The 14,119-nt window shown below is 47.5% G+C and overlaps 1 protein-coding gene across 3 annotated transcripts in view; it reads right to left on the reverse strand.

The window, feature by feature from the left end:
* Positions 1-13,765, reverse strand: part of TASOR2 (transcription activation suppressor family member 2) — a 44,406-nt gene extending 30,641 nt beyond the window's left edge. For 2 of the 3 annotated variants that reach the window (XM_054813098.1, XM_054813099.1), the window contains exons 1-3: positions 13,474-13,765; positions 1,920-2,065; positions 336-431 (exon numbers count right to left, since the gene is read on the reverse strand). In XM_054813098.1, the coding sequence (XP_054669073.1) occupies positions 336-431; positions 1,920-2,065; positions 13,474-13,516 (285 nt within the window). In that variant the 5' untranslated portion in view covers positions 13,517-13,765. The remainder of the gene's footprint in view (positions 1-335; positions 432-1,919; positions 2,066-13,473) is intronic. The other variant, XM_054813100.1, reaches the window with a different exon arrangement.
* Positions 13,766-14,119: the final 354 nt, after the last annotated feature.

The raw sequence follows: 14,119 nt of genomic DNA on the forward strand, positions 1-14,119 counted from the left end.
CTGACAAACTCCTGTCTTCTATCACAAAGGCACTTTTCTCTTTAAGCATATATGAAATCCACTGGGACAAAGGGAGACTCCTCCTATCTCCCTGCAGAGGGCAAAGGACACAGCCCAACCTCAAACAGTAATTGACTGGAGAGATGCAAAATAAGATCCATCGCTGCTTTCCGAACTTGCTCTGGACTATTTATACAATAGTGATTGCACTGGTAACTGAGGTAGAGAGAGGCAGGACACTTCAGTCAACAGATCTGCTGGGCTTTGGTGGGACGGAGCACGCGCGCAGGCACTTGGCATCAAACTTCTTAAGCTGAATAAACATGTCAAGTTACCTCTTCTTCATTGTCAAACAGGAGAAATGCAAAGGTCTCCTCCAGCTCCTCCTGGCTGTACCCGGCGGCTTCCTTTGCTTGGGCAAAAGCTCTGAGCTGCAGAAGACACGACAACACTTTGTTCTAGTCCGTTCACGCCAGAGCCAAGTGACATGTTTGTGGTGTGAGGACAGTCCCAGGTACCTCCAGTCATGGTCAGTACGGGGCAGCTGGCAGCAGCCAGGTGATGCTGGACCAGCTCATGTGCCCACACATCATTCCCTCCCCCCAGCACAGGTAACCCCATCTCCCACCACAAGACCCCCAATCCATGCATCTGTCTGTCCATCTGTCTCTGCCTTTGTCCCCAGCAGAACACGTTCAATGTCCTCCAGGGGACAGCAGGCACATCCAGCCCCGCAGTGTCACGCTGTGCTCATCCCAGGGAAGTCCAGCCTTGTTCCACCTTGCCCCTCTTGCCACATCATTGGCTACTGGGGAGCTTGTTTCACAAGCAGCACGTGGGCTGGTGGAGCATTACATTTAGTAGCCAGCTATGGCCATCAGAAGACAAATCAGCTGTGGAGAAGATGCCTACGGAAGGGAGATGCTTGGAGGCACATCTCTTTTCTCCTCTATCCATTGACCAGGAAAGCCTAGACTATTTGACTAAAGGGCAGGTGCTATCATGCGACTACAGCTCAGATGGTTTGGCTACAGCCAAACAACGCATTACTCCAATTTATTTTCTCTGATAATTAAAGCAGAGCATGTTCTCAGTGCAGACAGGGAGAACATCATCAGAGATGGGCCTGAGTCCATGAATTTTTTGGGGCTTTAAAAAAAGAAGTTGTAGAAGGATGAGACTTTTTAAACAGGGTTAGAAGATAAGAAAACAACAATCTCATCACTGCTTTGGCTTATTTTGGCTCTTTATCAATCAACAAATGACTTGATACCCACTTTCCCAGATTTTTATCCAGCTCCACAGTGACTATCTCAGATTTAGGCAGCCAAAATGTCAAGGCTCTATTTAATTCATGACAAGAAGCAGACTGGTCATCTCCAGTCCTCAGAAGAAACAGCCTGTCTTCCATGCCAATGACAGCGGAACTATAGGGATGAAGGCATTTTAAAAGTGGGTCCGTACATGCTCCAGTCAGCTGGAGAAAGAGAAACAGGGTTTAAACTGGCGCTTGAACAGCTGTGAGGACAGACAAAAGAAATACCACATGGAAATCTGCATTGCTGTGAAAGAGCAGAAATACAATAACATTAAAGCTCTCCTCCCAAGTATCAAACCAGGATTTCAACCTGCCCCAAAAGACTTCTCCAGGAACTGCTGTTGAATTTTTGGCAACATTGGCTGAATGGACCTTTTGTTCCAGATCAGACTGGGAAGGAAAAGGTGCAAGAAAGCAAAGAAAAGGCTCCCTTCAGTCCGGAACTGTAAATGGGGCTCTATCAGGCAGGCAGATCAGCCATGTGCTGCAAAGGTAAGACAGACCTGCCAATAAACCAGCATTTACAGATGTCTGCAGCTCCCAAAGAAACACCACCCCTTCCCGAGCTGCCAGCAACACCCTGCTCCTCCACTAGCCTTACCTCGCTTAGAAAAACATTGTTTTCCACCAGAATTGCTTGGCTGTACTGAAAACCATCCTGAGATGTAGAGTCCAAGTAGGAGCTCTGCAGCACCGAAACCGCTGTCCGCAAAAGGGAACTCGACTCTTCCGACTCCGGATGAAAATCTGGAGAAGGAAAGCAAAAAGCAGGTGCAAATATTAACTCTAGGCATCCCCAGATCAGTATGGGACCTCGGTAGAGGTGGGTGGCATTTAAAACAAGCCCAGATCTCCACAAAGCAGATCAGACTCGAGGCTCCCACCAGGAGCAGCAGCTCCCCTCCAGCCATGCAACCCCCAAGTCTTTGTCTGCAAGTTAAATTACCCTTTGGCAGGAGGAATATGAGCTCCCTGTTTGCCAGTGAGCCCTTCAAGTTTTTCCTTTGCCACAGTAAAAAAAAAAAAAAAAAAAAAAAAAAAGGAAATCGTTAGCAACTGCTAGAAGCAAAGCCTGGTTGTAAATTAACTTTATGATGAGCAGGTCAGAGTTTTCTCTTGTGCTAAAAAGTTGCTTAGATTCGTTGCACGCTCTTTCAGGGTGTGAGAATTGATGTTTGCACACAGGGAAAGTCTCAGTGCATGCTCAGTTACTCAGGGTTATCTGTTTTCCTATAAAGATCTTCAGGTCTTGAGTGAATGTTGTGTTCAATACCACAAAAGCAAACCTTCCTTCAAAGCCTGAACGGGCAGAGTTTTCTCAAAGCCCAAATTCTCTTGACATCTCTGAAGGAAAACATCCCAGTAAAACTCTTCCCAACAGTATGCCACCAAGAAGAGGTCCCAAAGAAGTTGACAAGTTAAATACCCACACAGTAACAAAGGAAAGCCCTGCAGTATTTGTGCTCTTGCAGCTGTTAAAATCCAAATATTAAATAAAGCAGCCACTGAGAAACACAGGAAATCCTGGGCTCAGTCTCTGTTGCACATTTAAAAATCTTTATTACTGGTGGTGATTCATGAGCGATGAGATTTCAAATCCCAAGCTGAGTTTGCAACATAGACATATTGAAAAAGTTTATTTCTTTTGATCCATAAACTAGAAAATAAAGCAGTTATCTATAAGGAAAGAAATGTAGAACTGCCAGGGTTTGCACACTGGTCGCCCTTTAAGAAAAACGTCCCCAAAATTTTTGAGGACAAATAGATTAAATTCTTATTTTAAGCTCTAAAGCAAAAAGGCCCATGTTCCTTTGGTGGTGAGCAAGACAGCATCTGTTGTCACCTGCAACCTAGTTGGTGTTTTGACTCCTGTTTTTAAAGGATAAGTTTTAATAGGGTTTTGTTTTTTTTTTCTTTTCCTCCCCTCAATTAAAAAGAAGAAAAGACAGAATCATTCCCTATGTCACACATCTTGTTACTCCTCTCAAATTATTCCAGGTCAAAAAAGCATCTAATATAAGGAACAGGAAAAATAACAGTTCAAATTGCATGGATTAAACTCATTTAGCTATGCTGTTCTAAGCCAGTTCAGCCAGTCCGCACTACGGGGCTTAACAGGGGAAGGGAGACAGCATCTGCTTTGTGCCAAGCAAAAGAAAATTTGGACAAGGTAAAAAGTGAGGGGAAACAGTATAAAAATGGCTCTAAAAATGGTTTTAAGAAAAGCATGGAGAGGGCAGGTGGGAATGGAAATTGGGAGCACAGAAAGGAAAGTCTTTAAAAGTACTTTTGTCTGGCTGAACCTTGCTCTGGGGTCTTTTGTGCACTTCTGTTCACTTCTAAACCTCTCACTTTCAGCTGATGCCTCTGTAATCATCAGAAGTAGTAAAAAAGCAAGTGAACACAACTTGGCCCTCAAGCAGAGGAAAAAAAAAAAGAAAAATAAAGAGGTCTTCCAGCTCTCTCTCAGTATTACTGTTTTTCCTCTTTGAGCCTAATGAGGATAAGAAGGGACGTTAAATTTGCTCACTTTTTTCCTCACTTGTCTCTCATTTTGCTTTGTCTCTATCTCTTGCATCTTGCGGATGTCAATGAAGCAGTCACGGAGTTCAGACTCCTCCATGGAAATCAGATCAGGGACTTACATTCCAGCTCACAGCTCTGCTCAAAGTCTTGAGCCAAACATGTCCCTTTTTGCTACCTGCCCTGAGCACGACAACAACGCTTGTGTCCAGAGTCATCCTCCAAGGAGTGACAGCACTGTCGTCAGCATCTTCTCTACCAGTCTAAACAAGCCCAGCTCCCTCGACAGCTCCTCGTATCCCAAAGGCACAGGACTGCAGCTGGTGCTACTTAATTTCACAGCTACTACTCCAACCATCTCACTTTTCAGAGTGTGATATTCTGCTCCTCCTACTGATAGCATCTTGCTACCTTGCATCAACAAGTTCAGGGTCTTGAAGTATGAGAAAGGCCGTGTCTGAACATGTGAGCTGGGAGCCAGTTGTGTGTTTCCACACTGAGTATGTGAGTCACCGAGCTGACAAAGAGATTACGGGGTTAAAAACCCCACCGGGCGCAGAATACATATTGAGGGTGCGGAGTGTTAAATTAGCAAAAGCAATGGATATTTCAGAGGTAAAAGCTGAAGGCTTTTAAAAAAAAACCAAAACACCCCACACCTGGGAAGCTCTTGGAAATGCAACAAAACCAGCAATTCTGCAGGTGGTAAACATTTGTTCTGTCCTGCAAGTTCAGCTGCAGTGTAAAAATTAAAGTCCAAAAGAGGAAAAAAAAGTTTCTGTAGTAATACATAAATATTCAAGATGAAACAGAATGTGGCACCGAGCCCAGCAGCTTGCTGTGACCATCATCTCCCCTTTCAGATTTAAGGGGCTCCTTCAGATCTGTTCCCACCCTAAGGAAGAGTCTGTGCTCACAGAAATAGGTACAAAACCCTGACACATCCAGATTTCATTTGTGGGAGCAGAAGGCCCTTGATAGTCTCTGGGCAGGCTGTGAGGAGGTGAAAGTGAAAGTGCCTAAACCAGAAGTAAAAGTGAAAACATCTGTTCCCCTCTGAGCAGCTTGGACACGCCACTACCACCACACAGCATCCTCAGGGAGCGGGACCGACATCTCGCACGGGGTCAGTCGGACAGCAGAGACGCATCACAGGACTGGCGGCTGGAGGAAAGCTGGAGAAACCCAGCACAGCTCTGCACCGGCACAGCCCAGCTGGACCCACAGTGGGTGTTATCTGTGCCCTGAAATCCCTGGGGAGGGGATTCACAGCCTGTCCTGGTGATTTTCTACCCTCACAGCAAGGGAGAAAAAGCAGTCACCTTTGCAGCTTTTAACATCAATTACCAACGCTGCAAAGTAAGGTTGATCTTTCCCTCGTGCTGTGGCTGTGGAGAAGTCATCCTCCAAGAGCCTTGCGTTCCTTAGAAGGCTACTAACCTACTCTTTCCTCCTCCTTTTCTAGACTTAAAGCCAGCTCCTTTGACCTTTCCTCCCCAGTCGTGCCTGCAAATGTCTCAACGTGCCCTGTTCTGTCCTCTGCAAAGCATTGGCTAAAGCCAGCCTGCGTGGACATGCCCCACTGGCAGATACACACAGCCCATACGCCTCCCGGGAGCTGTATGCCTTTGCTCCCCCCTTTCTAAATCAGGGCTCCTGCAGGTGCTGGATGCCCGTCAGCTGAGGCCAAGAGACATAGACTTCCCAAAAACAGGATCCTCCTTTGGCTCATCCATCTTCACGTGACCTCTGGATGGTCTCACTACACAGAGACTTCCAAAACCAGCCCAGGAGGAAAACCCATGGCTTTTGAACCCCTTACTTGTACAGAGAAAAAAGTTTGCTTTCCTTCCTGGTCTTTTTTTTTTTTTAATTATTATTTTTACCTTAAAATTTTAGTAGCAGTTGCTGCAGACATTTGAATGCTGTCAAATCTCCAGAAGTCTGCAACCCAGTGTGGTCAACGCATGCTGAATACAACTGCAATGCTCGTCTGCGAGGCTTTCGACCTGTCCTCGGCACAGCTGCTCCTGCATGGTCCCTTCCCACAGCCAATCTTGCCTCTCTCTTCAACAAAGATTTCCTCTGTTTTCCTGGCGTGGTCCCATCGTTAGTATGAGCTGTAACAGCATGCGTCACTGGCAGCGTCAGTTCTGGCACCACCACATGCTGCTCTGTACCATCGACAGTTCATGTGCTGCTGGCTGAGACTCCTTAAAATCATCCTCCCAACTTATTCGGCTCTGCTAGAGTCCACTTTCTCTCTTCTTTTTATAATCTCCCATCCTGATTTTGCTGTTCTCATTTTTTATTTTTACTTTCTAATTATTTCTAGCATGCAGTAATTATTATAGACAATTATATGAACTGTCCCTTTTAACTCGTGCATTATAAAACTCACGGTACTACATGCTTGACCAACTATTTACCTGCAAACTATTTAGCTGCAAGCTACAGCCTGCTGACAGAGCAGCCACAAGGGTGACTTGGTAAACATACTGACAAAGAAGGACATCTCTTGAGCCAGGAGTCCTGAGACATCCCTGATAAGCTCAGCCAAAACCTCCTTGATAAGGAGCAGTTGGCAGGACAAAGAAACTGAGATAACAAACTTACCTTCCACAAAAAAAAAAAAAAAAAGCCAGCAACAACTATTCTGGGAACTGATGTCCTACGCCCACTTACATCTCTACACCAAGAAGGTATAAAAAATAACTCGCTACCTACCCAAAATGAGCTTCTCCACAAGAACTTCCCTGGGTGAGATCTCCCGGACCCTCACTGACCGAACTCGGTGACATGTATCATCTTTGAAATGAGACTTTTCCATCACCAATTAACCCCGCTCCTGGGAGCGATTTGGTGAGTGTCGCACCAGTGACACCTCACATAATGTATTTATGGTTGCGTGCATCGGTTGTTGAGGGATATTGGTTGTTTAACGTAAATAAGTAGGTTTTAATTAGAATAAATTAGGAATATAAGAGAGAGTGATTTCTGCTGTTTGTTAGCTTTACTTAGCGTGAGCACTTAGATTTGCTGAAGCCTTAGGCTGCCATAGAGGTATTTTGCTCAGTAATTTTCCTAGTAGTTTTCCTAACAGCTAGTACAGTGCTGTGTTTAGTCTTTTAGCATGGGGAAGTATTTTCATATCGCACTCATGCCTCGGTAGTGTTTTTCCAAGTCTGGGACTCTTCAGCTCTCCATGTTCCACCAGCAAGGGCAGATGCACAAGGAGTGTAAACCAGAAGATAAGGAGACTCCAGCCTTTGGGGAAAACTGCAGAAACTGCAAGTCAACAAGGTAAGAGCCTGCCTGCCGGGACACAGAAGAAGAATCCAATTAGATGTTAGAAGACCCCAGACCAAAAATCACCATTGGACTAAAGGACGCATGAGGGGTGGGTGTGTGGGACCCAAGGGTGTAATTGCCCCGGGATTTCTTTGTTCTGGGTCCCTCTCTTTGGAGGCGCTCAGCCCAGGCTGATCCTGCTGCTACACCTTTCAACTAAATTAATTATTTTATAAAATCCGATGCCTGAGACTCTGCTGCGGGAAACCTAGGGTCAAGCCTGAAGAGGAGGAAGCGTGCCCAAGAATAAGCGTGCGTGCGTGCGCGTGCAACACCAGGAATGGTGTGTGATCGCACGGGCAGCAGCTACTCCTTTAACATCGGTAAAGATTCATTAAGTATATACTTGCTTCGCTAGCTGGAATTCTGTAATAACTTGCAACGTACATATATTTGCTTTACTCTTGTACTATTCATACACTTGCTTTCCTAGTGGTAATTTTGTAGTGACTTGTAGCATATATTTAGGCAGGCATATATTTGTTTTTACAGTAGTTTTCTAGTAATTTGTAATAAAGAAATTCTCAGAAACACGGACTTTCATGTCCTTGTGTATTGCAGAATCCTGAGCACCCTACGGTCATGATCTTCACCCACCTGCAGGTCAGGTCACCCTCACAAGTCATGACCATGACTGCTACCTGCACAGCTCAACTTTTACAACAAGCCTTGGCTCATTACTGCTGAAACACAGAAGTCACCTTCCTCTTTCAGTTTAAGCCAAAAGCTGAGTCAAATGAAGACAAACTAAGCCAAAAATCACCATCTCCCACAAACGTCTAGGAGCAGGAAGGCGGCGTGCCTGCAAAGTAATGAGATGTTGACTATGGCAGATGTTTCAGACTGTTGTAAAGTATTTTCGGCTAATGATGTGATGTCAACTAAGCTTACATTTACTCTGCAGAAGTAATCGGGCAAGGAGATGTAGCACAGACCGTTCACGTGGCTAGCTGATATTAGGTGTATTTGCAAACTGATCACCCGAGGCAGACCCCAGAGACCACTCTGCACAGCGCGGCAGAGTTATCCCCACCATGGAGCGGGTGTCCTATGCCTATGGGGACTGGTCCAGGGCGCCGAAGCAGAAAAAGATTTGCCTTGGCATACTTAAGCCTTTCAGGGGCTCTCTCCTGTTTTAGTGTGGGTTCTTCAAAGCCTTTCAATCTCAAAAAACGCTCTCCTATACCACACAAATGCCTTGTTCCTGCTGCTCCTGCCATTATCAGTAACTTTTACAGCTTTGCTGCTTCCCAACATCTTTCTCTTTCGTTTTTTTTGCCTTCTTCCTTCTCCTTTTTTCCACTCTGAAACACAGACAACCATTCTAACCTTCTATTTGTTGGGCTACTAATAAGCAGAGCTGGCTGAATCTGTCGTGCGGTAAGGGATCTGATCTAAACCATGCATCAACAGAGTCAAAACACAGCTGGGATATTACACGTACCAGGGGCAGATGTTGGGCATGGGATGGGTTACCAGGGCAGGTTTGTGCTCATGGTCCAGCCAAAACAGGACCTCTGACTTAACCTGGGCTGAAGACACCCATTTGCAGAGAGGAGTGAATCTGTTGGCAAATGAAAGGGGAAAAGGCCTTCCACCAGGGATGGAAAAGGTGGCACAGGTTATATCACAGGATGTCTGGCAGAGCCAGGAAGGGCTCTAATAACGAGAAGCATTTTCTGAAGGTGTCACCATGGGTTGCTGCAGATGGGTTCAAAAATCAACTGGACAGATTGGGGGGGGGGGGGGGCAAATTCTATTATATGCAAAGGAAGTCCCAGAGCCACAAACCTGTGCAGGAGGCGTGAGTTTTCAGAGAAAGAGCACTATACCTTTGTCCTGTTCATGTACTTTTTTCCCTGTTCACGTACTTTTCCCTAAGCGGCCACTCCCGGAGTCAGGATATAGGCCAAGATGGATCTTTGGTCTCAGTTGGGACAGCCCATGAAATCAGCACAAGGTTTTACCCCTACTCCAATGTGCGTGGAGCTGGGCTGACACCAGATGATGGATATGCAGTGCCACGTTAGGGTGACCGTAGTAGGAAGCATCTCTTACTCTATGTGGTGCTTTCATGGACAAGACGAGCAACTTATTGAGTCAATTATCCTGCAACTACTACAGGCAAGTAAATCATCCTAACAGATTATTACAAACCACCTCCCTGCAGCAGATGTTTCCTCGCAGTCTCAGAGAGTGATTGCCTTGCATGAAGGTTTAAGAGCTCTCATAACTGTGGAGCTATTTTCCCCCAGAAGAACCAAGAATTCAAATTGCTGGGCAGGGAAGGAATTTTTTGGATGGCACAGCTCTCTAATTTTCATAATTAGCTGAAAAAAGTAAGCAGGCTGATGCAGCTCCACTCTACTAAATTAAAATCCTTGGCCTTAAACTTGGGAGTTGTATCCCTGTTTCAGGTGAGATGGTATCTTTTGCAGTCTCCTGTTTTGACATATTTTAAACATCACAGTGCTTTAAAGGTTTCCATAGTGAGACACGGTGATTGCTGGTAAGCTGGAAACCCAAGGTACTGGATTGTATTTTAAATTACCTTTGGGATCAGGTAGCCCAGGAATGCAGATATCTAGGCTGCAGGAGCTTTTGTAATGATTTTCATCTCAATATCAGAGACTGACAGTATCTACTTAGATCACTTTTAGGAGTCAGGCGATGCGGAGAACCCCTGACACCCTCTCCAGAAAGCTATTACTGTGCCCCTTTACACAGCTCCACCTGAACTCTGCCAACACAGATTTAATCTCACAGTGATATGTGAATGCATCTAGTTGGTTAGGGAGAAAACATTATTAGTTTCCTCACGGGTAGGGAAGGTTATGTTCCTCCACTATGTAAAAAAACCCACGTGTCATAAGAAATTTCAGCAAACGTGGTTGATTCAAAAGGCAGCCCCAACAAGACCATACCTAATTACACAGAGAGCAAGGGGTAGAAAAGCATAGTCTGGGTGAGAAAAGCTGGCAAGATCCAACTGCAGCCCACAACTCCCTGATGGAGAGTCAGAAAGATGATGGAGCCTCTCTTCTGGCACCAGCACATGGAAAAAATACAGGGAAACAGCTCAAGTTGCAACTTGGGAGGTTCCGACTGGATGGGAGGATGAAATTTTTCCCTGGGGGGTGATGCAGCCTCAGGACAGGTCGCAGAGACGTGGGGGTCCCCATCCTTGGCTGGCAAAGCCACAGCTGCCCCACTCTGATGTTGGCAAAAATCTACTCAGCAGGAGCCCTACACCAGAGAAACCTTCCAGGTAACATTTTGTTGATTTTATAACCCCCCTCCTGTTACTTTCAGCGGCTCATGTAACCGAGGATGTGGTTATCACAGGTTTTCCCTTGTTAATTCACTGCACAGGCAGTTGTTGCTGCCTTTCATCTCAGCAGATGCTCCTCAAAGCCCCGTCCTGTTGCAGCTCCCCTCTTCTATCATCTTATACAGGGTTGCCACCTGTTGTGGATTCACTCAGCTGCAGGTGTCTGCATTGACTCTTCCCAAATCTAGCACCGGCACAGGTATTTTAGCACTTAAACAACTAAAGATATCCTTTTCTTTCCAAAACCAGCTAGCCAAGCGATTCTCCATGCTAGTGCAGTAGCTGTGACAGCATGACAGTCAGACTTGACGTTCTTTCACCTTGTGGAACAGCTGTAGACTCGTGCTCAGCAAACTAAAAACCCCGCTGATGACAGGCTTGCCTTTGCTATGTTATGTTTTGCGGATACCTTGCATGCAGCCCACAAATGCTTCGTTGAAACCCACGTGTTAAAGCCAGCCAACCACACAACACCCACAGAGCAACATCCAGCCCTCCCAAGAAACATCAGCCGGCCGCTACGTGAGCCAGAGTTCGTCTGCTGCCTCCCGGGACCCCGAAAAATTGACGTTGAGGATGTCCTGGATCTAAAGCCCATGCGCCGTCAAGGCGATGCACGCCCTGCAGCAATGTCCAGGGTCTCCTGACACACAGGCAGCCTTGTGAGAGCAACAGCAACGGTTCATGTGTTAAAAACAACCTCCCCAAGGCAGAGCTCCACCATTTGGGAAAACAAAAAAACCAAACAACTTGTTTGCAGCTGGAAAAAGCTGGCATACAGTTCCCTTGCCTGAAATACTACAGATGCACTCCTCCAGACCACCGGTTACTTACTCCTTTTGCCTTTGAGCAAGCCTGAAATACCCCCAAACAGGGATATATCCTTCCCTAGGTGTGGTTTGTTGCATTACTTTTGCTCTCACTACAGATGCTCTCCTTTCGATGTTGACTTTCTTTCCCCCGGTCTCTTGTTCTGCTTGATACGGCAACAGAGCTCTAACCACAGGCTCTCTATGGACCCTTTGACTGCAGAAATTACCAAGACACACTTATAGTTTCAAATAAAAACAGAACTGAAGCCAAGTACTAAAATCCCCACGCACACTAACTCCAAACAATCAATCGAAACTAGTGGGTAGTTATCTCACCATCACCCCTCCAAAAAAAAGCCAAACTGTGCAAAAATAGCATTTACCAAAAATAATAAACATTTCACTTCCTTGTCTCAAAGCAATTCTAACCCAGAATAATCAGTTGGTCACTTTGGCAGGTGCCAGAGTGAACAACATACATATTTAATGTAATAAAACCAGCCCAATTCCACCAAAGCTGTAATCCCACTTGCATTTCGGTGGGTGGCTACAGTGACCTATGCAAGCCCTTGCCTCGATGCTCCTTCTCTTCCCCTCCTGGCACAGCTGGGGCTGCATAATGAAGAAAATCAGCAAACTGCAGCAGAAAATAAAGTAAAAGAGGCTATTTTTAATCCAGATAGGTTCAGCAATCTGGATTGCTGCACAGCTCCACAAAGAGTTGTGCCAACACAGCTCGAAGTCAGTCGGATACGGATGTTAGGGGTATATCGGGGGTGAGTATCTGGGAACGGGGAACATTTAAGCTAGCTCTCTAACCGCCAAAAATGCCAGGTTTAAGAGGAACGCTAAAAATAGACCAAACTAGTATGTAAAACCAGTTTCAGAGCTCAGTAATACGGTCTCCGGTCTTGGGCAAGAACTTCTACTTCTTACCAGAGCAGATATAGAATTCTCTGACAAAATTATTTTCCGACTGGAAAACAGTAATTTCTGTGAAATCAGACATTTTCTTGACAACACACTATATCTAACAAATTCGTTCAAGTGCAGACTGGTAATTTCCAGACTCAACCATAGGACAGCTAGTGCCAGTAGAGCCCCGTCTTTGTTTCCCTCTTTGTTACCAGTCTCTTATAAGCACCATAACGAGATCTATCAAGTAGCACTAAGAAACAACCACTTTGACCAAATGCTTGGTTAATATTTTGACTTGAATCCCATAGAGCAGAGTTTCACTCAGCATCTCCTGCAACCACAATGGGCACTAAACCACTGGGCTACTGATTATTCTGGGCCAGGCAGGCTTTCTTGCACATTAAAAAAAAAAAACAAACCAAAAACCCAACCAAACTTTGTTCCCATGGAGTAAGGAACATGTTTTACAACTATTTTTGTGCCATCCACCCTCCCACTTGCTTCATCTATCTCAGATTATCCCCCCTTAAGGATTGCAGACCTACAGCTCGGCAAGCCCTGCTCCTATCCAAGCCTCTGTGGGATAAATTGTTTGAGGACAATCTGGGAACAGAATTGTGCAGGACTAGAGCAGAAATATATATATTTTTTCCCCCTCTTCTAGGGCCAATTTCCAGCTGGGCAGAACAGCACAGTTGATCCAAGGCGGAGAGCAAAGAGACCTTCCAGCCTTCAGCTCCCCATGCCAGGAAGGGAGCAGTATGCAGCCGATCTGTTTGTATTTCCATATCTCTCGCTCCTGAAGGGCACCTGCACTGACCAGCACGGCTCCCCAAGGGCAGACTGAAGGTACGTGCAGTCACAAAACCAAAAACAACCACGGCTCTCCCAGCTGCATGGGCCTTGGGGTCAGCTAACGGCACAAATGGGAGCTTGGAAAAGCCAACGTGTCCCCAAAGAGCCAGTCGAAATTAAATAAAAAAAGCTTCATTCTGGGTATCGAAGGCCTCCAGGAGCCCAGGGGTTCAGGGCAGGTGCCTCCAGCCCCAGTCCGGGGACTGCTCCCCCTCAGCCGGCGAGGAGCAGACACCCCCCTCAAGCTCGTCCCCGCCGAGCCGGGCAGCCCCCGGCTTTGGAGAAGCAGAGAAGGGTGGGATGGAGCCAGCCGGCCGCCCTCTCCGTGGCTCGGTCCCCGCCCGCACCTCCTCGGCCCCGCTCACCCGTGCCCGGCCCGGCGTTCTCCTCGTCCCGCCGCTCGCCCATGGCCAAGGCTCGCTCCGCGCCGTTCCCCGCCGCGCCGGCCCTCACGCCGCCCGCATGCCGCCCCACCCGGCCCTCGGCGCGGCTCCACTCCCGGCGGGGGCCCCGGGAGGGCGCGGCGCTACCGGGCCGGGCGGGCCGGCGGGCTCAGGCGATGCGGGGCGGCATGGGGGGCGGGCGCGCTGCGGGCCGCCGCCATCCGCCGGCCCCAGGAAGTGAAAGGGCGCCGCGGAGGAACGGCGCGGGCGGGCGGAGGAGGGAGGCAGGGCCGGGGGCGGGCAGCGGTAGCGGGGAAAAAAACAGAAAGTGAAAACTGAACCGGAAAGACAGCGCGTCTGTGCCCGTGGCTTTCCTCTTCCCGCGGGTCACCGCCGCGCCAGCACCGGCCTTCGGCGGCCCTTCCCGCCGTCCCCTCAGCGCCCTCTCCCTCATCGTTCATCTCCTGTGCCGGGCACCTTCCCTCGCTTCAGTCTTTCCCCCAGCGCCTTGGTTTGGACCCTTCCTCAGTCCCTCGGCGCCTGTCTTCAGCTCTTCCCTCTGCCCCTTCCCTCGTCCCCTCAGTCCTCGCCTCCTGCCCTGGGCCCCGGACCTCACCTCAGTCATTCC

The sequence above is a fragment of the Grus americana genome, chromosome 1, assembly GCF_028858705.1.
Source record: "Grus americana isolate bGruAme1 chromosome 1, bGruAme1.mat, whole genome shotgun sequence".
NCBI classification, from domain to species: Eukaryota; Metazoa; Chordata; class Aves; order Gruiformes; family Gruidae; genus Grus; species Grus americana.